The sequence below is a fragment of the Symphalangus syndactylus genome, chromosome 9 (assembly GCF_028878055.3).
Source record: "Symphalangus syndactylus isolate Jambi chromosome 9, NHGRI_mSymSyn1-v2.1_pri, whole genome shotgun sequence".
NCBI lineage: Eukaryota > Metazoa > Chordata > Mammalia > Primates > Hylobatidae > Symphalangus > Symphalangus syndactylus.
Genome location: NC_072431.2, coordinates 31235685 through 31260502, shown reverse-complemented (window position 1 = coordinate 31260502; position 24818 = coordinate 31235685). Strand labels below are relative to the sequence as shown.

General features: G+C 52.5%; 2 protein-coding genes and 1 long non-coding RNA gene across 3 annotated transcripts; 2 read left to right on the top strand and 1 right to left on the bottom strand.

Moving 5' to 3' along the window:
• Positions 1-4097: 4097 nt before the first annotated feature.
• On the bottom strand, positions 4098-5477 carry LOC134731417 (uncharacterized). The gene is made up of 2 exons (XR_010113646.1): positions 5441-5477; positions 4098-4425 (listed from the first exon to the last, which is right to left on the bottom strand). It is a non-coding gene; the product is annotated as an uncharacterized lncRNA (long non-coding RNA).
• LRP10 (LDL receptor related protein 10) lies at positions 4607-10955 on the top strand. The gene is made up of 7 exons (XM_055291847.2): positions 4607-5203; positions 5608-5652; positions 6181-6316; positions 7928-8118; positions 8228-9245; positions 9561-9690; positions 9812-10955. The coding sequence occupies exons 1-7, from the start codon at positions 5164-5166 to the stop codon at positions 10397-10399; spliced, it is 2148 nt and encodes a 715-aa protein (XP_055147822.1). The 5' UTR covers positions 4607-5163; the 3' UTR covers positions 10400-10955.
• Positions 10956-16016: 5061 nt separating this feature from the next.
• On the top strand, positions 16017-20543 carry REM2 (RRAD and GEM like GTPase 2). The gene is made up of 5 exons (XM_055291876.2): positions 16017-16228; positions 17536-17877; positions 18128-18201; positions 18892-19099; positions 19485-20543. The coding sequence occupies exons 1-5, from the start codon at positions 16126-16128 to the stop codon at positions 19778-19780; spliced, it is 1023 nt and encodes a 340-aa protein (XP_055147851.1). The 5' UTR covers positions 16017-16125; the 3' UTR covers positions 19781-20543.
• Positions 20544-24818: the final 4275 nt, after the last annotated feature.

Genomic DNA, 24818 nt, shown 5'->3' with positions numbered 1-24818 from the left:
CATTGTTAATTTATGTATCTGATCTCTCTTTCCAACTAGACTGTAAGCTCCTTGAAGCTAAAGTGAAGTCTTAAGAATTCCAGGCATCCAACAAGAATACAGCCAGCGCTCAGCTGAAACATCCGTGACCACTTTTAGGTCCTAAACATTTTCAACTTCCCCAACCTCTTTGCCCTGCTTCCTTTTGCATCTCCCTCTCACCTTCAGGGTTCTTTTTCTTTTCTTTTTTTTTTTTTAATGGGGTCTCGCTCTATTGCCCAGGCTGGGGTGCAGTGGTGCAGTCTTGGCTCACTGCAGCCTCAACCTCATGGGCTCAAGCAATCCTCCCACCTCAGCCTCCCAAGTAGCTGAGACTACAGATGCACACTACCACATCCAGCTAATTTTTGTATTTTTTGTAGAGACAGGGTCCTACTATGTTTTCCAGGCTTGTCTCAAAACTCCTGGGCTTGTCATTTATAGTTATCCCAATCCCAATCTGCAGGAGATTCGAGAGATTAGCTTCAGGATCCCTGAAGATATCAAAAATCCCTGGCTTTCACCTTCACGGTTCTATTCAATCTTCTCATTAATCTTGGGAGCAAAGAGAGAGTTAGGGCGTGGGACCAAGGTCCAAGTGGAAGAATAGCCTTTTTATGGCCAACTCTATGGTATCAGGCCCAATTGAGGCCCTACAATAATAAATGTCATTAATAGAAAACTCTTCTGAGTCTGAGTGCGGTGGCTCACACTTGTAACCCCAGCAATTTGGGAGGCCAATGTGGGTGGACCACCAGAGGTCAGGAGTTCGAGACCAGCCTGGCCAACATGGTGAAACTTCGTCTCTACCAAAAAATACAAATATTAGCCGGGCATGGTGGCATGTGTCTATAATCCTAGTTACTTGGGAGGCTGAGGTGGGAGAATCGCTTTAACCCAGGAGGTGGAGGTTGCAGTGAGCCAAGATCGTGCCACTGGACCCCAGCCTGGGCGACAGAGTGAGACCCTGTCTCAAAAAAAAAGCAAAAAACAATCAAACAAAAAAGGAAACTGTTCTGGCTGGCCTGTTACAGTGGTGTTCACAACTAGTTGATCACAATCAGTTACAGATTTCTTTGTTCCTTTTCCACTCCCACTGCTTATTTGATTAGCCTTTACAAATAATAGGGCCGGCCAGGCGCAGTGCCTCACACCTATAATCCCAGCAATTTGGGAGGCTGAGGCAGGCACATCACCTAAAGTCGGGAGTTCGAGATCAGCCTGACCAACATGGTGAAACCCTGTCTCTACTAAAAATACAAAAATTAGCCAGGCGGGCATGGTGGCACATGCCTGTAATCCCAGCTACCTGGGAGGCTGAGGCAGGAGAACTGATTGAACCTGGGAGGCGGAGGTTGTGGTGAGCTGAGGTCGTGCACTGCACTCCAGCCTGGGTAACAAGAGCAAAACTACATCTCAAATAAAATAAAATAAAAATAATAGGGCTGAATGCAGTGGTTCATGCCTGTGATCTCAGCACTTTGGGAGGTCAAGGCAGGTGGATCACTTGAGGTAAGGAGTTCAAGACCAGCCTGGTCAACATGGCAAAAACCCTGTCTCTACTAAAAATACAAAAATTATCCAGGCATGGTGGCAGGCACCTGTAATCCCAGCAACTTGGGAGGCTGAGGCACGAGAATCACTTGAGCCAGGGAGGTAGAGGTTACAGTGAGCTAACATTGTGCCACTGCACTCTAGCCTGGGCAATGAAGTGAGACTGTCTCAAAAAAATTAAATATAAACAAATAAATAAATAGGCTGAGTGGAGTGTCTCATGCCTATAATCCTAGCACTTTGGGAGACCGAAGCAAGAGGATCACTTGGCCCAGGTGTTGAAGACCAGCCTGGGTAACATGGTGAAACCCCATCTCCACAAAAGATACAAAAATTAGGCCAGGCACAGTGGCTCACGCCTGTAATCCCAGCACTTTGAGAAGCCAAGGCAGATGGATCACAAGGTCAGGAGATTGAGACCATCCTGGCTAACACAATGAAAGCCCATCTCTACTAAAAATACAAAAAATTAGCCGGCATGGTGGCATGTGCCTTAGTCTCAGATACTTGGGAGCCTGAGGCAGGAGAATCGCTTGAACCCGGGATGCTGAGGTTGCAGTGAGCCAAGATCGCGCCACTGTACTCCAGCCTGGGCGACAGAGCAAGACTTTGTCTCAAAAAACAAAGATACGAAAATTAGCCAGGCATGGTGACACAAGCCTGTAGTACTCAGGAGGCTGAGGTGGGAAGATCACCTGAGCCCAGGAGGTCGAGGTTGCAATAAGCCAAAATCGTGCAACTACACAATTTTGTAGAGTGAGACCCTGTCTCAAAAAATAAATTAATTAAAATTAAAAATGAAAATTGCCGGGAGCAGTGCCTCACGCCTGTAATCCCAGCACTTTGGATGGCCAAGGCAGGGAGATCACCTGAGGTCGGGAGTTCGTGACCAGCCTGGCCAACATGGTGAAACCCTGTCTCTACTAAAAATACAAAAATTAGCCCAGCGTGGTGGCACATGCCTGTAATCCCAGCTACTCAGAAGGCTGAGGCATAAGAATCGCTTGAACCTGGGAGGTGAAGGTTGCAGTGAGCCGAGATTGTGTCACTAAACTCCAGCCTGGGCAACAAAAGTGAAACTCCGTATCAAAAAAAAAAAAACCATTTTATATCATTTGTAGAAGGGAGAAAGTGGTTAAGATCAGAATGTGCGCTCTATCCAGAGCCAGACTGCCGGGGTTCGAACCCTAGCTTCATGGCCGGGCACAGTGGCTCACACTTGTTAATCCCAGCACTTTGGGAGGCCAAGACAGGCGGATTACCTGAAGTCAGGAGTTCGTGACCAGCCTGACCAACATGGTGAAACCCCATCTCTACTAAAAATACAAAAATTAGCTAGGCGTTGTGGCGTGCACCTGTAATGCCAGCTACTCGAGGCGGGGAGCCGAGGTGGGAGAATCCCTTGAACCCGGGAGGTGGAAGTTGCAGTGAGCCGAGATCGCAACACTGCACTCCAGCCTGAGCGAGACTCTGTCTCAAATATACATATATGAATAGTCAATATACTTTATTGTTTAGGTAATAATGACAGGGAAATAAATTACGTACATATTCAAAACAGACGTGGCTGGGCGCAGTGGCTCACGCCTGTAATCCCAGCACTTTGGGGGGCCAAGGCGGGTGGATCACCTGAGGTCACGTGTTCGAGACCAGCCTGGCCAACATGATGAAACCCGTCTCTACTCAAAATACAAAAATTAGCCGGGCATGGTGGCAGCGGGCGCCTGTAATCCCAGCTACTCGGGAAGCTGAGGCAGGAGAACTGCTTGAACCCGGGAGGTGGGAGGTGGAGGTTGCAGTGAGAGATCACGCCACTGCACTCCAGCCTAGGCGACAGAGCAAGACTCCGTCTCAAAAAACAAACAAACAAACAAAAAAACAGATGCAATTCCACTCAATTCCCCCAACTCCACCCCTGACAATATTTTCCATCTACGATCAGTTAAATCTGCGAATGCAGAACCCAAGATATGGAGGGCCCACTGTACTAGATCTTGGGCAAAATACTTAACTTTTCTGTGCCTGCATTTCTCGGAATACCTTGGAAATTGGAAGTAATAATAGTATCTACCTCACAGGGTTGTTGAGAGGATTAAACCCGCAAATACTTGTAAAGTGTTAATGTATTTAGTATATACTAAAATAGTTCCTAAGTATTTAGTAAAGTGCTTACTTAGATCTGTGCCTGAAAAGTGGAAAAATCTAAAATTGTTTGCTATTTGTTGTGTTTATTTTTTCACTGAAAATTCTGAGATTGAATATTGCTTATTAATGTTATCTATCAGTGCCACAGGAAATCGGTAACCTCCAGCTCACACAAATTAGAAACACCTTCTGTGACTGATAATAGTTGCTACCAGATATGGAGCACTTCCTGTATGTCAGGCAACTTGCTCTCCTTAAATGTTAGCAACAACCTTAAGAGGAAGTTGCACTATCATAAGCCTAATTTTATACCTGAGAAGAACAGAGAGGTTAAGTAATTTTCTGGAGGTCACAGCCAGCAAATGGAGAAGGCGTACTTATTCATTTATTTACCATTTATTGAGTTCTTCCTGTGTCTCAGCAGGAGAGAAGCCCTGTAGGTGCAAAGGTAAATAGTCTAGGTCCCAGCCTACGGGAAGTTTCAGTTTGCAGAGAAGGGGCGGGGCGGGGGCGGGAATGACGAACAAATAGTTACCATACCGTGTGGTAATAGCTGTAATAAAGTCTCACTCCGAAAAGTGCTCCTGGATCCCAGATCCTGGGACAAGAAAAGTACTGAGAGCTTAGGGCCCAAAGGAAAGACATCACAGTTATGGAATAAGCAGACGTCCTTTGACAAACGTGTGACAAACATACGACAAACGTGTCCTGTAACGACAAACGTGTTACACCCCAAGGATTAAACAAAGCAGGGTTAAATGTGGAAGCTGAAGCTTCAAGTCAAAGGCCCGTCTGACAAGTCCAGCAGGGCCGGGAAAGGGGTTAAAGCGAGCAAGTGGGTGTGGCCCGTGCGTTGATTGGCAGGGGTGGGACCGGGCTAGTCACCCGCCCCGGCTACTCCAACCCCTGGGCGGGCGGGGGTACCGCCTGGGCAAGGGCCGGGGCGCCGGGCCGAGCCACCTCTCCCCCTCCCCCGCTTCCCTGTCGTGCTCCGCTGGCTGGACGCGCTGGAGGAGTGGAGCAGCATCCGGCTGGCCCTGGGGGCTGACAGTCGGCAAAGTTTGGCCCGAAGAGGAAGTGGTCTTAAACCCCGGCAGGTGGCGACGAGGCCAGGCCAGGGGCGCTCGCGGCCTGCGGGCGGGCTGTAGGCGAGGACGCGCCCCAGTGCCGAGACCCGGGACTTCAGGAGCCGGCCCCGGGAGAGAGAGTGCGGCGGCGGCCGGAGAAAACAACTCCAAAGTTGGCGAAAGGCACCGCCCCTACTCCCGGGCTGCCGCCGCCTCCCCGCCCCCAGCCCTGGCATCCAGAGCACGGGTCGAGCCCGGGCCATGGAGCCCCCTTGGGGAGGCGGCACCGGGGAGCCTGGGCGCCCGGGGCTCCGCCGCGACCCCATCGGGTAGACCACAGAAGCTGCGGGACGCTTCCGGCACCTCTGGACAGCCCAGGATGCTGTCGGCCACCCTCTTCCTCCTCCTCCTCCTCCTTGGTAAGAACCGAAACGAGACCACCCCCCAGCCTTCTGTCACGGGGCCAGCAGCTCTAACTCCCTCCAGTGCGGCCCCGCACTCTATCCTGCCTGCCCATTCCCCAAAGCCCCTGCCGCCACCCCCAGCACTGCCGGCCCCAACCCCCAGGAAGTCTTAAGCTGCTCCGCTGGGCCCCGGTCCTCTCTCCGGCTTCCCCTAGATCACCTCACCAACCCCACAAGGCCCTGCTGCCCGACCTTCCTTCCATGGAAGTCCCACGCCGCACGCAGCCCTCTCCCACCCCCCACTCTCTCTGCCGATTAACTGCCCGGAAGTCCCGGATGGCTTCCTTGAGTTGCTCAGATGAAGAAGAAAACTCCTAAGGAGTGTCTCACGCTCCTGCCCTTTCTCGTTCCTCCTCTAGGGGGCGCTCTGGCCCATCCAGACCGGATTATTTTTCCAAATCATGGTGAGTTGAGGGAACCTCTGGGGCTCCGTGGGCTTGGGAATGAAGGAGCACTCGAGAGGGACTCTCTGTTCCCTGAATTCCATGGGACCTACCAAAGTTTTAGAGGGGAGATAATTTAGCCTTTATTTATAGATAAGGAAACTGAGGCTCGGTGTGGACCTTCATCTGGTAGTTGCTATGTACTATTTTATTTTTTCTGGGAATATCTATGCTTGATCGTCCTAACCAGGATGTAGTCTCCCTGAGGGTAGAGGCAGTATTTCCTGCTCCTCCTGGTTCAGTGGCTGGCACAAAGCAGACGTCAGAATTGTTCGTGGTATTAGTATTTACTGGTGAAGCTATGAAGAATGTGGAGAGAAAGAGCGAAGCTAGAGGGCTGTAACTCTAGGATGTGTGTGGGCAGGGGCAGATACTCTGCTCCTCCTTGCAGAGCCCAGACTTTTGGAAACCTCAAACCTCCAAGCAGAAGGGGAAGGGTGGGATGCAAAGGGGCTGTCTACTACCAGTGTCCTACCTTCCTCTCTCCAGCTTGTGAGGACCCCCCAGCAGTGCTCTTAGAAGTGCAGGGCACCTTACAGAGGCCCCTGGTCCGGGACAGCCGCACCTCCCCCGCCAACTGCACCTGGCTCATCCTGGGCAGCAAGGAACAGACTGTCACCATCAGGTGAGAAGCGGAACAAGAGCAAGAACCCATTCTTCTCCCCTGCCCCTTCCCCTCCATTGGAAGTCTTCAGGGATCACTTCTTTTTTTTTTTTTTTTTTTTTTTTTTGAGACGGAGTTTCACTCTTGTCACCCAGGCTGGAGTGCAATGGCGCAATCTCAGCTCATTGCAACCTCCACCTCCCAGGTTCAAGCGATTCTCCTGCCTTGGCCTCCTGAGTAGCTGGGATTGCAGGTGCCCGCTACCATGCCCAGCTAACTTTTTTTTTGTATTTTTAATAGAGACAGGGTTTCACCACGTTGGCCAGGCTAGTCTTGAACTCCTCACCTCAAGTGATCCGCCTGCCTGGGCCTCCCAAAGTGCTGGGATTAAAGGCATGAGCCACTGGGCCTGGCCCATTCAGGGATCACTTCTCTATGGAATTTCCATCCTTGTCAACAGGGAAAGAGTAGAATTTGATTTGGCCTAGTATGCCCTAAAAGCCTGACTTTTTCTGGGTCAGACTCAGTGATTTGAGGTGGAGCTGGGCTGGAGTGGACATCTAGCTTGGGTCCTGCGCATCTCCAAAGGACAGAGGCCCCTCTACAAACGGTCCTCAGCTCAGATAGAACTGTTCTGAAGAGTCCTTCCATTCATTGCATGTCCTGCCTGAGATTCAGAACTACTCCTTAATCAGCTTAGAACATTCCTCAGCCTCTCTGGATCTTTTAAATGTTCCAAGTCTCCCCAGGCTCCCCTGACCTTGGTCATTGTTTGGGGATCATATTAAGTACCTGGCTATTTGCCTCACATAGTTCATTTTCCATGAATTTACCCAGAAAGCGGTAGGCAAAGAGAGAGGGCAATCTGTGGAGAGGCTCGTGGGGCAAAGGGATCAGAATGCCATGGAGAACCAACCCAGGTCTCACATCTGGCACAGTGGGGTGGGATAAGATGGTGAGTTCTGGTTAACTGAACTGTATGGTAATCACCAGTTACTGCTTATACCATACCTGGGTGACAGTGCTACAACAACTGGAATGCAGTGCACCTCTTCTTAACTCAGTCCCAGAACACAAGTCAATTTTTCCAAAGGGCTCTAGGATATATTTTATGGTCTCATGGCAACACCAGCCCATGTTAGGAAGATCCCCATTGACTACATTGACTTAAAAATAATTTGGCTGCAGGGCGCGGTGGCTCACACCAGTAATCTCAGCACTTTGGGAGACCAAGGTGGGCGGATCACCTGAGGCCAGGAGTTCGAGACCAGCCTGACCAACATGGTGAAACCCCATCTCTATTAAAAATACAAAATTAGCCAGGTGTGGTGGTGGACGCCTGTAATCCCAGCTACTTGGGAGGCTGAGGCAGGAGACTCACTTGAACCCGAGAGGTGGAGGTTGCAGTGATCCAAGATCACGCCATTGCACTCCAGCCTGGGTGACAAGAGCGAAACTCTGTCTCTAAATAAATAAATAAATAGGCTAACTGAGTTTTCATTTGGCCATTTAGATCATGGATAAGCAGATGTTTGTGCTTCCTGGGATACAAGGGGCCTGGTGGCACCAGGGGAGGAGAAAGCCAGCAGCAGTCAAGAGTATCTCATGTCCTGCTCTCCTCTACTCCCATAGGTTCCAGAAGCTACACCTGGCCTGTGGCTCAGAGCGCTTAACCCTACACTCCCCTCTCCAGCCACTGATCTCCCTGTGTGAGGCACCTCCCAGCCCTCTGCAGCTGCCCGGGGGCAACGTCACCATCACTTACAGCTATGCCGGGGCCAGAGCACCCATTGGCCAGGGCTTCCTGCTCTCCTACAGCCAAGGTAGGCTGGACAGGGATGTCTGAGGAGCAGGCAGTGAAAGCCCCAGGCAGGAGGGGAGGATCCTGAGGGTTCTGGTGCTTCACAGCCCCTCTCCATGGTGCTTCTGCAGATTGGCTGATGTGCCTGCAGGAAGAGTTTCAGTGCCTGAACCACCGTTGTGTATCTGCTGTCCAGCGCTGTGATGGGATTGATGCCTGTGGCGACGGCTCTGATGAAGCAGGTTGCAGCTCAGACCCCTTCCCTGGCCTGACCCCAAGACCCGTCCCCTCCCTGCCTTGCAATCTCACCTTGGAGGACTTCTATGGGGTCTTCTCCTCCCCTGGATATACACACCTTGCCTCAGTCTCCCACCCCCAGTCCTGCCATTGGCTGCTGGACCCCCATGATGGCCGGCGGCTGGCTGTGCGCTTCACAGCCCTGGACTTGGGCTTTGGAGATGCAGTGCATGTGTATGATGGCCCTGGGCCCCCTGAGAGCTCCCGACTACTGCGTAGTCTCACCCACTTCAGCAATGGCAAGGCTGTCACTGTGGAGACACTGTCTGGCCAGGCTGTTGTGTCCTACCACACAGTTGCTTGGAGCAATGGTCGTGGCTTCAATGCCACCTACCATGTGCGGGGCTACTGCTTGCCTTGGGACAGACCCTGTGGCTTAGGCTCTGGCCTGGGGGCTGGCGAAGGCCTAGGTGAGCGCTGCTACAGTGAGGCACAGCGCTGTGATGGCTCATGGGACTGTGCTGACGGCACAGATGAGGAGGACTGCCCAGGCTGCCCACCCGGACACTTCCCTTGCGGGGCCGCTGGCACCTCTGGTGCCACAGCCTGCTACCTGCCTGCTGACCGCTGCAACTACCAGACTTTCTGTGCTGACGGAGCAGACGAGAGACGCTGTCGGCATTGCCAGCCTGGCAATTTCCGATGCCGGGACGAGAAGTGCGTGTATGAGACATGGGTATGCGATGGGCAGCCAGACTGTGCGGACGGCAGTGATGAGTGGGACTGCTCCTATGTTCTGCCCCGCAAGGTCATTACAGCTGCAGTCATTGGCAGCCTAGTGTGCGGCCTGCTCCTGGTCATCGCCCTGGGCTGCACCTGCAAGCTCTATGCCATTCGCACCCAGGAGTACAGGTCAGTGGGAGTGGGGCTGGCAGTAGAAGAGTAGACCCTGAGGGTGAGGCTGGGCCGTGCAGCTACAGGAGACCATGAAAGTGCCTACCTTGGGAAGAGGCTCCCATGATCATCTTGTCAGTTGTGTCCTGTAAGGGACAGGTCCAGATCCTGAAAGCAGTTTCAAGGGAGGAGGGACTCAGATGACCTTTGGGAAAGCCATGGCACAGCTCCAGCTGGCCTGGCCCGGGTGTGGAAGTGGGAGGACTGTCCAGGCTGAGGTGGTCTACTCTGGCTGAGAACTACCAGTGACTGAGCAGTCCTCATTCCTTCTAGCATTTTTGCCCCCCTCTCCCGGATGGAGGCTGAGATTGTGCAGCAGCAGGCACCCCCTTCCTACGGGCAGCTCATTGCCCAGGGTGCCATCCCACCTGTAGAAGACTTTCCTACAGAGAATCCTAATGATGTAAGTCACTCCCCACAACCCTAGCACCTCCTGGTCCCAGTTCTGCTGTGGCCCCGCCCCTGTACCCTCCTTCATTCAACCTTTGGCCCTCTGACTCTGAGGCCTCCTCATCTCCTTGCAGAACTCAGTGCTGGGCAACCTGCGTTCTCTGCTACAGATCTTACGCCAGGATATGAGTCCAGGAGGTGGCCCAGGTGCCCGCCGTCGTCAGCGGGGCCGCATGATGCGACGCCTGGTACGCCGCCTCCGCCGCTGGGGCTTGCTCCCTCGAACCAACACCCCAGCTCGGGCCTCTGAGGCCAGATCCCAGGTCACACCTTCCGCTGCTCCCCTTGAGGCCCTAGATGATGGCACAGGTCCAGCCCGTGAGGGCGGGGCAGTGGGTGGGCAAGATGGGGAGCAGGCACCCCCACTGCCCATCAAGGCTCCCCTCCCGTCTATTAGCACGTCTCCAGCCCCCACTACTGTCCCTGAAGCCCCAGGGCCACTGCCCTCACTGCCCCTAGAGCCATCACTATTGTCTGGAGTGGTGCAGGCCCTGCGAGGCCGCCTGTTGCCCAGCCTGGGGCCCCCAGGACCAACCCGGAGTCCCCCTGGACCCCACACAGCAGTCCTGGCCCCGGAAGATGAAGACGATGTGCTACTGGTGCCACTGGCTGAGCCGGGGGTGTGGGTAGCTGAGGCAGAGGATGAGCCACTGCTTACCTGAGAGGACATGGGGGTTCTACTGGGGCCTCTCCCCTGGGGGCTCTACTCATAGTGGCACAACCTTTTAGAGGTGGGTCAGCCTCCCCTCCACCACTTCCTTCCCTGTCCCTGGATTTCAGGGACTTGGTGGGCCTCCCATTGACCCTATGTAGCTGCTATAAAGTTAGGTGTCCCTCAGGCAGGGAGAGGGCTCACAGAGTCTCCTCTGTACATGGCCATGGCCAGAAACCCCAGTCCCTTCACCACTACCTGCTCCCCACGCCACCACCATTTGGGTGGCTGTTTTTAAAAAGTAAAGTTCTTAGAGGATCATAGGTGTGGACACTCCATCCTTGCCAAACCTCTACCCAAAAGTGGCCTTAAGCATTGGAATGCCAATTAACTAGAGACCCTCCAGCCCCAAGGGGAGGATTTGGGCAGAACCTGAGGTTTTGCCATCCACAATCCCTCCTACAGGGCCTGGCTTACAAAAAGAGTGCAACAAATGCTTCTGTTCCATAGCTATGGCATTGCTCAGTAAGTTGAGGTCAAAAATAAAGGAATCATACATCTCAAAATTTTGCAAATTAGCTGCGAGCCTGAGCCCCGCCTCTGCCCATCTCAGTCTATGCTCACCTCATCCCACTCCTCCCTGTGGAGCCCTTTGCTTGGCCCTCTACCTCCTGCCCTCTTCCTGTTCATCTCTCAACCACTGCACTCTTGATTTTTATACCACACAGAAGGTAAGAAAATTCTAGGAACCCTAAGGATCAACCCTCTCCATTTCCACTCAAATGCCTGGGGCCCAGCTCTGCAGTGACTGACTCCAGGGCCTCTTTCCTCACTGCCAGGATAGAAGTCAGGGGAGCCAGCTGGGCCCTGCGGTCAGAAAGGTTCTCATTTATGGAGCATTCCCTGAGCCCAGATCATAGGAGCAGCTGTCCCTGGTGGGACACAGGAGTCATGACTCCTACCCTCCACCCTCCACACCCACCAGGCATTTAGCAGTCTGTCCTATGCAAGACAGATGAATTCTCAGCCAGGATACCTCAAGGCAGGCAAAGGCGAGTGGAGGGAAAATTCACAAACATTCAGGGTGTGCAGTGCTGGCATCACCATGGCCAAATCCAAGAGGTCTTCCTGGAAGAGGGCCCAAAATGGAACCTAAAGAATGCTGTCAGCAGTTGGAATAGAGCTGTGAATTCTAGACAGGGGGAGTGTCCACAGAAAAAGCAAACTGAGGAGACAAGAGGGCAAGGGTTATAGGCAAGACCTCGGGCCTGAGAGCACAAGCAGCAGCCAGAGCTGCTGAGCTGGGGTGGGTGATGGAGGGAATGATTCGCAAGCAATGTTGGAACCCAGCCCCTAGTGAGCAAAGCGACAGAAGCTGCCCCAGAGTTTGGAAGGAAGATCGAGACAAAAGATGTAGAAGGAAGCTTTGGGGGTGGGAGTGATGCCTCAGGAACAAAACTGAGGAATTCCCTAACGGAGCCAGTCCCTGGGGAAAGAGGCTCCCCTCGGGCTCTCCTTGTCTAGCCCCACACCTGGCAAAGCCTGTCACCCAGCCTAGCTCCACGCCTGGCAGAGCCCATCACCCAGCCTAGCCCCACACCTGGTGGAGAGGCCCTGTTGATTACACCCTGTCAGCATCCTCAAACCCAGCACAAATTGCACAATTTTCCTCTCTTCTAGTGAGCAAGAGCCTGAGGAAGTAGCAGAGAGGGGTGTGGGCCCGTGTGCAGTTCTGGGACCCTGGCACCTTGGCTCAGGGAAGACCCAAGCTCCTTTCACTGCAGACCCTCTCCAGAAACTGGGGAGAGAGCTCTGGAGAACCTGGTTCTTGCTTACTGTTCTCCCTTTGGGCCCTCCTTCCCAAATGCAAACAATCCTGGGTCCACTCAGCGTCAGGCCCAATGGAAATAGTGAAGCAGTGATTTTCCCTCCCCTGCCTCTCCATAGCCTGGTCTTTGCCCTCTCCTTTGCTCTTCTCTTCCCCCATAGCCACCTCAAATACCTGCAGCCTGATATCTTCATCCCTTCATCCAGACCTTTTCTCTCCTAGTGGTATTGCAAACTGAAAGTGGACAAAGACTTAAAGTAAAACTGCTCCTCATGGTGGAATGCTTCCAAATGCTGGAAGGAGGACTTTAGGGCAGAGTTCACTAAGGAGGCCTGTGCTTATAGATCAGTGGGCCTGAAAGAAGTTTCTCTAGGTTCTGGTTGTGTGCTGTATGAGGTGTAGGCAGTAATAATACTCTTGTCAGCCACAGTGAAGCCCCAAGCTAGCCGGGATAGGGGACTGACCTTGTACAGGCAGCATGGAGAAACTAAGACAGAGTGTCCTGCTCAAGTGATGGCACTGGGGAGCAGTCACTCAGGTTAATTTCCACCAGGGCCCAAGAAAAAAAGAAATGAGGCAACCTAAAATTCCATCAAGATAGATACCAATATCCAAGGTGTTTGGTCTTAGGGGTGTGGGACCCATGTCAAGGCTCTTGGTGGGAAGGTGGGAGGTGTTTTCAGCATGAGATAGGGCTCAGGCTGTGAATCAGAGTCTAGAGTCTAAGATAAAAGAAGATACCAGGGCCAGGCGCGGTGGCTCACGCCTGCAATCCTAGCACTTTGGGAGGCCAAGGCAGGCAGATTGCCTGAGCTCAGGAGTTCGAGACTAGCCTGGGCAACACGGTGAAACCCCGTCTCTACTAAAATACAAAAAAGTAGCCGGGCATGGCGGCATGCACCTGTAGTCCCAGCTACTCGGGAGGCTGAGGCAGGAGAATTGCTTGAACCTGGGAGGCAGAAGTTGCAGTGAGCGGAGATCGCGCCACGGCACTCTAGCCTGGGTGACAGAGCAAGACTCCTTCAAAAAAAAAAAGAAAAGAAAATACCAGAACTCAGTCCTTAAGAAACAAAATTCTGCCAGGCGCAGTAGCTCACGCCTGTAATCCCAGCACTTTGGAGGGGCCAAGGCAGGCGGATCGCTTGAGGCCAAGAGTTCAAGAACAGCCTGGGCAGCATGATGAAACCCTGTGTCTACCAAAAATACTAAAAACTAGCCAGTCTCATAACCTGGTCTCAAAATAAATAAATAGATTAAAAAAAAAAAACATGGGCCCGAACCAAGCTCCAGGCCTCATTAGGAGGAGAGAAGGACCCCCCAGCCACACAGCCCAAGGCTGCAGAAGCACCCAGGTGGTTAAAGAGTGAGTGCCTGGATGGGGCGCGGTGGCTCACGCCTGTAATCCCAGCACTTTGGGAGGCTGAGGCAGGCGGATCACGAGGTCAAAAGATCAAGACCATCCTGGCCAACATGGTGACACCGTGTCTCTACTAAAAATACAAAAATAAGCTGGGCATAGTGGTGCGTGCCTGTAGTCCCATCTACTCGGGAGGCTGAAGCAGGAGAATCACTTAAACCTGGGAGGAAAAGGTTGTAGTGAGCTGAGATCGCGCCACTGCACTCCAGCCTGGCAACAGAGCGAGACTCCGTCTCAAAAAAAAGAAAGTGAGTGCCTGATGATGCCAGATTCTTCATCACCTGAAGTGAACCCGCCCAACAGAGCTGGGCCATGGGCATCATAAACCCCATTTTGCAAGCTCAGGAGGAGCTTCAGGGAAATCAGAAGACTGGCCCAGTCTCTACCAAGTGGTGGATTTAGACCTGGCATGGCTCCATTCCAAATCTCACCCTTGTCCCACCATTCCACGGGACCTCCCATTCCTGAGGGAGCCTAGATACGGGCAAGTGCACAACCTAGGAGGTTGAGGTTACAGTGAGCCATGATCGCACCACTGCAGTCCAGCCTGAGCAATAGGGTGAGACCCTCTCTCTGAAAAAAATAAAAATACTCATTTTGGAAGGAAGCCATTCTAAAATGTTACACTTGTCTTCAGCATATCTGCAATATAATAATTTTCTGCATAACTGATCATTCACAGAAACCAATGGCTTTTCTCCAGCAGTGTCTTCTGAAGTTGTAACAGTAGGGGCACGGGGAGCTATTTGCTTTTATGCTAAATGACCTTAGACCACTTATAAAATGCATATGAGTGCTTTAAATGTTATTTTGTGTGTGTGTGGTGTTGCCTCCCTGACTAAAGGGGTCACTTGCTACTCTAAATGTGTTTCTAATCTACTAGTACAGGAACACACATGGACACATTAAAATTGTGAATAAAAGTAAGTAAAAAGTAAAAGTAAGTAGGCCATGACTGAGGACTGGAGAATCTACCCAGTGAGTAAAGCACAGGAGTATTTTAGCAGCTGAGGGGTCCTTTCTGCTCCCTCAAACCCTGCACTGTTGCCCTATAGCTGACCTCCAAATAAGTGAAGTGTCACTGCACATTGTTCCCAAGATTATTCTTTGCCTTTTCCACTGGAAGAGTCCACTGAGGATTGCAATATAGACTGTTCCCAATAATAGGAGACAGTTGGAATATTTAAGAGAAGGAAAGCAGCACAGTGTGGAAATGAAAAGTCCTTGGCACTGGAAAGATGTGGGTGGGATTCCTGGTGTTCCCATTTTCCAGCTGCAAGATTGCTTTAGGGACAGGGCACCCACCTGCCACTGTGGGCCTTGGGCTCAAGAAGATGAAAGGAGATAATGCAAGAAAGTACTTAGCACAGCATCTGGCAAAAACGGGGCAAGGAAAGGAAATGAGAATGTGTGTCTGGGAGCTTAAGGGAGTCAGGAAGGAGGACAAGAAGGAAACGGGCAGGAGAAGGAACCTGAAGGGAAAGGGAACTGGGCAGAAAAAGAACAGTAAAAGAGATGTGCTATCTGGGCTTCCTACAAACAGGCAGACATCACCCTTGTGTATCTGCCTTGCATAGCCCAGAAGGCCTGGCAGCTGCACCAAAAAACATTAACAGTGGGTAGGGGAGTTGGGGGGTAGCTGGTACTCCCCCTTCCCACCCACTTAAGATTGAGAACTTCGTGTTTGAGATAGCTAGCTTTGTCTCAGCCTTTTTTCCTGCTCTGATTATCGTTGGCTTGGTGGGCCTGGCACGGAGAGAAGGTGGAAGAGTCTCCACAATGGTTTGCCCCTACCTGAACTTAGTGGCAAAATGAAGCTGCCCAAATGAAGCAGCTGAATTTCCTTCCTCAGAGCCCGCATCTGCCAAGGGGCTGGGAAATGGGTACTTTTGTGGCTCTTAGCCCAGAAGAGGCAGGGTGGAGAAGGAAAAGGTGGCAGGGTGGCTGACCCTCAGTCCCCACACCTCTTTTGGCCTATATCTCTTTGTCTTTCAGACCAGCTTTTAGTCTTTCTGCCTCTTGCCCCTGTGCAGCCACTGAGCACGCTCTCTGGGCTAGACACTGGGCTAGGGGTCTGGAAATACAGAGACAAACGATGCATAGTCCTGGCTGCTGGAGAAAGACCTTCACCTCCCCAGGTCCCTGCCTTCTGTCACCCTGAGCTCCCTTACCCACTGACACCCCCTGCAACCCTTGTCTGTTCTGCCCCTTGACTGTTCTGTCGTAACTCAACCAAGCTCTGCAGTGTGTGTGCTCCCAGAGGGAAGCGACACAAAGAAAAGGGAGGGGGCAGAAAGGAGGGAATCCCGCTGACATCACTGCTCATTAGCATGTGTGACCTCATCAGGGGGTGGGACAATTTCCCCAGGTGTCTAGTGGGGAGGGCATGTGTGTGTGGGGGGGGTGGTATTTAAAGGGAAAAGCTGACAGTGCTGCTGAGTGAGGGAGAGGGTGCTGCGAGCTGCTGGGCTGCACACACACACGCACACCGATGCACACGGACCCGGACACAGACATGGACATGGACACAGAAACCACAGCACTCTGCCCCTCTGGCAGCCGCCGGGCCTCCCCTCCAGGGACGCCCACACCAGGTGAGGGCTAACCTGGGCAGGTTCCGGCTGAAACCATGGGGGTGGGAGCTGAAGCTTTGGTGGGGAGGTCACAACTAGGGGTTGAGGGAGCTTGAGCTCAGTCAGCAAGAGGGGAAGAGCAATTGAGAAAGTGGAGAAGACCCCTGCTCACACAAGGGATTGGGGTTGGGCTAGGGTGGAGGGGAAGAGCTGCCTAAATGCCCCCTCCCCCAGCACTCCCAGGGCTTTGCTTGAGAAACTGGTACATGGCCCCTAGCTCAGCCTCATTCCTGAGGCTGGAACAGGCAAGAAGGAAGGGGAGAGGAAAGGGGCAGCCCACAAGCCTGGGAATCACAGGCAGGGGCTACCCTAGGGAACTGTTGTAAGGGTTCTTCTGGCTGCTGGAGGCCCTGGCTGCTGGCCAAGTATTGATCCCGGGCTATTTCCAGCCTCCCTCCAGCCCCCTTTGTTGTGTCTGTTGTTCCTCCTCCAGTTACCCTGACCCGCGCATTGTCACTCTCCCTTTCGCTCACACACACACACACACACACACACACACACTCTCTCTCTCTCTCTCTACTTCTACTGCTCTATGAACACAATATTCTCTCCCACTCACAGGGACAGACAGGGATGCAGGATTCTCACACCCAACCACGCAATGAGGGATGCTCACCTACAGGGCCACGGGAAGCAGCAGCCCCTCTCTCTCTCTCTCTCTCACACACACACACACACACAGAGAGAGAACCCACAGAGACCCAGCATGCACATCATCTCAAAAAGCAAAGGCCCTTTCCTAGGAAGAAGCTCACTACAAAGTTTTTTACTCTGCTATACCTACTCCCCAGACACTGGGCAGCAGCTTCAGCTTCTCATCCTCTCTGCTCCTCAGTTTAGGGATTACCAGTGCTGGAAACAGGAGGAGGAAGGGCCTCTTGATGGAAAAAGAGGCAGCTTCCCCAAACCTCCCCCAACTCCACACCACAGGGCCAGAGGCCTAGCCTGGGGGTGTGCCTGTGTATCAGTGTAAAGTGTGAGTGGGTATGTGAGCCTGCATTCAGGTCCCTTCCCTGCATGGGGCACGTTTTGAATAGGTTGGGGTTGGGACCGCATTGGAGAAGCTATCATGTCAACTCCAGTTCAGGCTTCTGGAGACTTTAGTGTAAGAGGTCAGGCCAGACATTCTCAGTTCCTTCTGGGTAATGGTCATCAAGTGGGTGTAGCTGGGCCTCTGATACTGGAACAGCCTGGATTGAGCCTTCTGCATATGGTTGGGCATATCCCACTCATAGCTTCCTTTTCTTTGCCCTCCCATTTTATTTTAGAAGCAGATGCCACCCTACTAAAGAAGCCAGAGAAACTGTTGGCAGAGTTGGACCGGAGCGGGTTACCCTCTGCCCCTGGGGCCCCCAGACGAAGAGGCAGTATGCCTGTCCCCTACAAGCACCAGCTCCGGCGGGCCCAGGCTGTAGATGAACTTGACTGGCCACCTCAGGCCTCATCCTCTGGCTCGTCTGACTCCTTGGGCTCAGGGGAGGCAGCCCCTGCTCAAAAGGATGGCATCTTCAAGGTCATGCTAGTGGGGGAGAGCGGTGTGGGCAAGAGCACCCTAGCAGGCACTTTTGGTGGTCTCCAGGGAGACAGTGCTCATGAACCGGAGAACCTAGGTATTTGGGGAAGCCCTCCAGGGGTTGAGGGGGCTCTGGGGCCCTGGTCAGGGAAGGAAATGCTCATGACCTAAGCAGCCCCTGAAGGACAGAGCTTAAGAGAAGCTTTTCCAATGCTTTCTGTGGCAGCCTCCCTGAAGAGGGGCGGGGTTCCCTGGTGCTGAGATCTGAGGTGTCCCTGGTTACCAGGTCTCACAAATGTTGGGAAACCTCCTAATGGACTTTATACCCTCTCCCTATTTCCCAACAGAGGATACCTATGAGAGACGCATCATGGTGGATAAGGAGGAAGTGACTCTAGTCGTTTATGACATCTGGGAACAGGTGAGAACTAAGATGTGGCTGCAGGCAGGTGATGAAGCTGGGAGAACTGGGGAAGGGCAAAGTCTGGCTGAAGGCTGGTGGGACTGCTGGTCCTGGTTTCCACATGTACTGGAACCTGACCTTTCATTCATATCACCTCAGAAAGCAAAGGCCCACACCACAGCCCGTGGCTGTTAAGAGCCACAGTCTTTCCAGGATCTTCTGACTCAGAGCAAACTTAGGATAGGAATTTGACAAACCCTGCAGCTCCAAGCTAGGCTGGACACCCTGAAATCGACTCCATCCATAAATTTTTCAGCCTGAAGGAATCTGATGTGACAAGACAAGAGCTCAGGGATCTGGAATATCAGGGAAGGGGGAAAAAAGTGAGGACTTCTGAATATTTGGACGTAAAGGTTACTATGTAGAAATAAGAGGCCAAATTACAGACGTGTGAATAATATTCATTTTTGAATCAAGAGCTTAAGCTTAAGAAATTAGGATGGCTACCCTAGTCTAGGATCCTCATATTACTGATTTCTTCCTCCTCCACAAACACTCTGGGTAGGGAGATTCTGCCATTAACTAGCTCTGCTGTCCTAAGCAGGTGGCTTCTTTCTCCCTCACAGCCCTGTTCCTCCTCTTTGAGGTGTAGGTGCTGGACAGGATCTCCTAGGCCTCCAGCCCTAACGTTCCTCTGCCTGTCTGCAGGGGGATGCAGAAGGGTGGCTGCGGGACCACTGCCTTCAGACAGGGGACGCCTTTCTCATCGTCTTCTCAGTCACCGACCGACGGAGTTTCTCCAAAGTTCCAGAGACCCTACTTAGGCTCCGGGCTGGGAGGCCGCACCACGACCTACCCGTTATCCTCGTTGGAAACAAAAGCGACTTGGCCCGCTCCCGGGAGGTATCATTGGAGGGTGTGTATCCTGAACAGATTCCATACTTGCGATCTCAGGGGAATGCTCTCCCTTCCAAGTCACCTCTTCTCCCTAAGGCCTTTTTACCATCGCGGACGCACTCATTTGCAATCAGACCCATGCTAAGGGCACACTCCCAATGCCGCACTCGAGGACCCTGAGAATCCCTTCTTGTCACTTCCCCTCACCTCTCTCCTAGGCCTCCTTCTCCCTCTCCTTCGCACCTCCACAGACCCACCATATGAGTGAGCTCAGCCATGTTCTCTCGGTTGCAAGATTCACTAGTACCAATCCCTTGCCACCGCATGCCCAGGCCCTCCCTAGACCCACCCTGGCCCGGGTCCCGTACAGCTCTGCGGGCGCCTGAGCCGGTCCCTTCCTGCAGAGGGCCGCCACCTGGCCGGGACGCTGAGCTGCAAGCACATCGAGACGTCGGCCGCACTGCACCACAACACGCGGGAGCTCTTCGAGGGCGCGGTGCGCCAGATCCGGCTGCGGCGGGGCCGAAGCCGCGCCGGAGGCCGGAGGCCCGAGCCGGGCAGCCCCGAGGGCCCTGCGCCGCCCGCACGCCGCGAGAGCCTCACCAAGAAAGCCAAGCGGTTCCTCGCCAACCTGGTGCCGCGCAACGCCAAGTTCTTCAAGCAGCGCTCCAGGTCGTGTCACGACCTCTCTGTGCTCTGAGCCGTGGTCGCCATGGCCACTGCGGTCGCCATGGTCACCGCGCCCTCCGCTCGCCCCTTCGCCCCGCCCCGCCCCCGTCCGGCTTCCTCGGTGGAGGCCGTCTAGGAAACCAAAAACTCCCAGGATGCCCCGGTGTGACCGCCGGGGGCGGCCCGGGGCCGCTGGGCGGCACCTCTACACCCGCCCCCACGCGTTCGCCGGACCTTCGGGCCTCAGGGCGCCTAGAAGGCGAGGACGCAGACTTGAAGGCGGCCGGTGAGCGGGGCGGGTTCTTCTGGGTCGGGAAGAAAGATAATTCTGCAAGGTATTTTGTTTTTTATTAATTCGTGCTTGGCCACCTCATCTGTAAGATTATAAAAGCGAGATCTGGAAAAGTGCTTTGTAGACTCCTTGACGGAGTTTGCCTCCTTTGTACGCTGCCTAAACATGCCTCACCTTTAAGAGAGTCTTAAAGGTAAAGACACGGAAACACATCCTCCAGGGACCTTCCGGAAAACCTTCTGGCTCTCATCTGCTGCGGCGTGTGTCCACTTTGCCTTTAAGGAGTTCTTAAAGGCAAGAGCCTGGAAGTGCTGTTGCTGAGATGGATTCTCTTGACTTACCAGTCCACCACGGCACTTCCCCTTTAAGGTTATTAAAGGTAAGGGGTGGACAGACTTCCTGCATTCAGATGCTGAGCAGTGGCAACCCCTTTTGGCCAGGGCCAGGGGGGCACCAGCAAGGGGCCACCCTTTCCCTTTTCAATAAAGAATTTTTGTACTGCCTCTGTTCACTTTTGACTCTGTTCTCGGAGTCTCTGGGGAAGGAATGGGTGTTGATGGAAACTGCTATTACCCACCAGAAAACTCAGGCCCAGAAGGAGCAAGGAACCTAACTCTAAGGAGGCTGTGGAACTGATTTGGCCTGGGGTAGTCCATGTCATAGGGCCACAGGCCCTTACAGATAATCAGGTCCACTTCGTGCGTTTGCCAATGAGAAAACAGGCTTGGAGAGGAACAGGGACCTCCTAGAAGTCATTTGTAAATTAGTGACACAGTGGGACCAGATCTCTAGACTCTGAGCCTCTTCTCCTTACCCCACTCTATCCTGCAGGGAACAGGCTAGAGGCCACATTTAGCTCCCAGAGGTACTCAGCTTTGACTTGGGCTGGTTCAAAGTGGGGCCCAGATCCACCAGGGAAGCCCATCAGCTGTGGCGTGATGGGGTCTGTCTGTGCCTCCTCTGGCAGGGCTCCACAGCCCCAGCTGTCACCTGCAAAGCCCGTGTGAGTACTGAAACTGTCACTGCCTCCCCTGGGGACGCCCACGCCTGCTGCTGCCTGAGCCATGAGAGTTTGAACAAAGGGAGCAGAGGCAGCAGCTCCCCTCACCACCCCTAGACGTACAATACAGCTACCTGAGCACCTGAGGGCCAGCCTCCATTCCACCCCACACAGCCTCCCAGAACTTGATGGAAAGAGGGTTGCAATGCTTCCTGAGTCCTTGTAGCTGGGGAGGAGCCAAGGGGACCATCCCAGCATGAGTAGTTAAATAATAAGATGAATAATGGCACTATCCTTAGGACTTTATACACTTTATCTGTTAATTCCTTAAAGACTATATAAGGTCCAGCCTGGGAAACATAGTGAGAGACAGTTTCTACAAAAAAAAATATAAAAATTGGCCAGGCATGGTGGCCCACACCTGTCATCCCAGCACTTTGGGAGGCTGAGGCAGGGGGATCATTTGAGTTCAGAAGTTTGAAACCAGCCTGGGCAACATGGCAAAACCCTGTCTTTACAAAAAATTAGCTGAGCGTGGTGTCATTCAGATAGTCCCAGCTACTTGAGAGGCTGAGCTGGGAGGATCACTTGAGCCAGGAGGTTAAGGCTGCAGTGAGCTGTGATTGTACCACTGCACTGCAGCATGGGCAACAGAGCAAGACCCTGTCTCAAAAAAAAAAAAAAAAAAGTGCACCTGTAGTCCTGGCTACTCAGGAAGCAGGAGGATTACTTGAGCCCAGGAGTTCAAGGCTGAAGTGAGCTGCAATCACTGCATTCCAGCCTGGGTGACAGAACGAGAACTTGTCTCTTTAAAAAAAAAAGGAGGGGGGGGCGGGCGCGGTGGCTCACACTTGTAATCCCAGCACTTTGGGAGGCCAAGGCGGGTGGATCACAAGGTCAAGAGTTCGAGACCAACCTGGCCAATATGGTGAAACCCCATCTCTACTAAAAAGTACAAAAATTAGCTGGGTGTGGTGGCAGGCGCCTGTAATCCCAGCTACTAGGGAGGCTGAGGCAGGAGAATAGCTTGAACCCAGAAGGCAGAGGTTGCAGTGAGCTGAGAACGCGCCACTGCACTCCAGCCTGGGCAACAGAGCAAGACTCTATCTCAAAAAACAAACAAACAAACTATATAAGGTGTTACTACCTGTTTAACAGTAGAAGAAACAGTGTAAGTAACTTGCCTGAGGTTACCCAGTAAGCAGCAGAGTTGCGATTCTGTCTGCTTGATACTTTCTTTTTTTTTTTTTTGACACGGAGTCTTGCTCTTGTCGCCCGGGCTGGAGCGCAATGGCGCGATCTCCACTCACTGCAACCTCCACCCCCCGGGTTCAAGTGATTCTTCTGCCTCAGCCTCCCGAGTAGCTGGGATTGCAGGCACCCGCCACCACGCCCGGCTAATTTTTTGTATTTTTAGTAGAGATGGAGTTTCACCATGTTGACCCGGCTGGTCTTGAACAGCTGACTTCAGGTGATCCACCCGCCTCGGCCTTCCAAAGTGCTGGGATTATAGGCGTGAGCCACTGCGCCCGGCTCTGCTTGCTACTTAATGGTGATTTTATCCAGCTTTGCATCTGAGGCTCCCTTTCCAATAAGGATGGGAGGAAGAGAAAGAGGGGACAGCAGTCAAGATGCAGGGAAACAATGGGCAGGGCCATGTGCAGTAGCTGTGGTGAAAGGTCCAGAGAAATTACATGGCTGTAGTGGAGTAAGCAAGTTCTAAATTCTGAAGACCATGAACAGAGGCAGCTCAAATTTTAAAATGCAGGAAAACACACTGGGCCCATTAAGGGACCAGATGGCTGTACAGTTGGGTTGAAACCTCAGGGACATGAAGAGGAGGGGTAAGAGATGAGCATGAAAAGAAGGTTTGGAGTCCCACTGTAAAGGACCTTAAATGCCAGGAAAAAGAGTTTGTGCCCAACTCTGTAGGCTGGGAGAGTCACTGCAGGTCTCTGAATGTGGAAGTCATGATTAGGATGGTCCTTTGGGAAGAGGAGGCTGGAAGAGGTGTGTATGGATTGGAGCTGCAGAGGCAAGTCCTGAGGAGCTGAGTTTAGGGACCAGTAACAGTGATACATACGGAGGATAATGAAAGACCATCCTGAGGGGGGTGGCAGTGGGAAAGGAAGGAGGCATGGGTTTGAGCGTCAGAATTAATGGGACTTGGCAACTTAGTGGATGAGTATAAAGAGAGGAAAAAGTTGTAGGTGGTGAGAGGATGGTGCAAAACTTGGAGTAAGGGGGCAGAGGAGGTAGTGAGAGTAAGGAGCTCCATTTTGGAGACACTGAATTTGAGATGCTAGAAGAACATCTACATAGAATTTCAGCAGCTCTCTGGAGCCGAATCTGAAATTCAGAACAAGTTGGGACAAGAGAAACAGATTTGAGAATAATTACCATAAAGATAGTAGTAGAAGAGCAAGGGGAAAAGGTGACCTGTGCAGTCACATAGGGCCCTAAGCTTAGTTTAATGTTCTGCTGTTATGTTCTTAAAATTGTTTGAACAAGGAGCCCTGCATTTTCATTTTGCAAGGGGATCCATAATTATACTAAGGGAGAAGGTGCAGTACAGGCTGGGATCCTTACCCCAGACTACTGATGGAGTCTGCGTCTTGTGAAATGGTACATAGAATCTGATGTATTTGTGTAGTCATACATGTGTCTGAGAATAGGGTTCATGAATTTCATCAGATTCACAAAAGGGCTTGTTACAGGCCAGGCACAGGGTGGCTCATGCCTGTAATCCCAGCACTTTGAGAGGCCAAGGCGGGTAGATCACCTGAGGTCAGGAGTTCGAGACCAGCCTAACCAACATGGAGAAACCCTATCTCTACTAAAAATACAAAAATTAGGTGGGCATGGTGGCACATGCCTGTAATCCCAGCTACTCAGGAGGCTGAGGCAGGAGAATTGTTTGAACCCAGGAGGTGGAGGTTGCAGTGAGCCGAGATCATGCCACTGTACTCCAGCCTGGGCAACAGAGTGAGATTCTGTCAAAAAAAAAAAAAAAAAAAAGATGGTACTAGCTGCTTCTGGGAAGGGGAACTGGGTGAGTAGAAGACCAGGATGGGAAGCTGACTTTTCATTGTATGCCCTTTTTCTTTTTCTTTTTTTTTTTTTTTTTTGAGACATTGAGACAGAGTTTTACTGTCACCCAGGCTGGAGTGCAGTGGCGCGATCTCAGCTCACTGCAGGCTCCGCGCCCCCGGGGTTCACGCCATTCTCCTGCCTCAGCCTCCCGAGTAGCTGGGACTACAGGCGCCCGCCACCTCGCCTGGCTAATTTTTTGTATTTTTTAGTAGAGACGGGGTTTCACTGTGTTAGCCAGGATGGTCTCTATCTCCTGACCTTGTGATCCGCCCACCTCGGCCTCCCAAAGTGCTGGGATTACAGGCGTGAGCCACCGCGCCCGGCCGTATGCCCTCTTTTCTTTTCTTTTCTTTTTTTTTTTTTGAAACGGAGTTTCACTCTTGTTGCCCAGGCTGGAGTGCAATGGCACAATCTCACTGCAACCTCCGCCTCCTGGGTTCAAGCGATTCTCCTGCCTCAGCCTCCCGAGTAGCTGGGATTACAGGCATGTGCCACCACGCCTGGCTAATTTTGTATTTTTGGTAGAGACGGGGTTTCTCCATGTTGGTCAGGCTGGTCTCAAACTCCCGACCTCAGGTGATCTGCTTGCCTCAGCCTCCCAAAGTGCTGAGATTACAGGCCTGAGCCACTGCGCCCAGCCTGTATGCCCTTTTTCTACCTTTGGAACTTTTTTTTTTTTTTGAG

Coding starts and splice junctions, on each gene's coding strand:
- REM2 (XM_055291876.2), top strand. CDS start 16,126: ATGCACACGGACCCGGACACAGACATGGACATGGACACAGAAACCACA. Junction 16,229..17,535: donor TCCAGGGACGCCCACACCAG/GTGAGGGCTAAC, acceptor ATTTTATTTTAG/AAGCAGATGCCACCCTACTA. Junction 17,878..18,127: donor TCATGAACCGGAGAACCTAG/GTATTTGGGGAA, acceptor ATTTCCCAACAG/AGGATACCTATGAGAGACGC.
- LRP10 (XM_055291847.2), top strand. CDS start 5,164: ATGCTGTCGGCCACCCTCTTCCTCCTCCTCCTCCTCCTTG. Junction 5,653..6,180: donor GATTATTTTTCCAAATCATG/GTGAGTTGAGGG, acceptor TCCTCTCTCCAG/CTTGTGAGGACCCCCCAGCA. Junction 8,119..8,227: donor CCTGCTCTCCTACAGCCAAG/GTAGGCTGGACA, acceptor GTGCTTCTGCAG/ATTGGCTGATGTGCCTGCAG.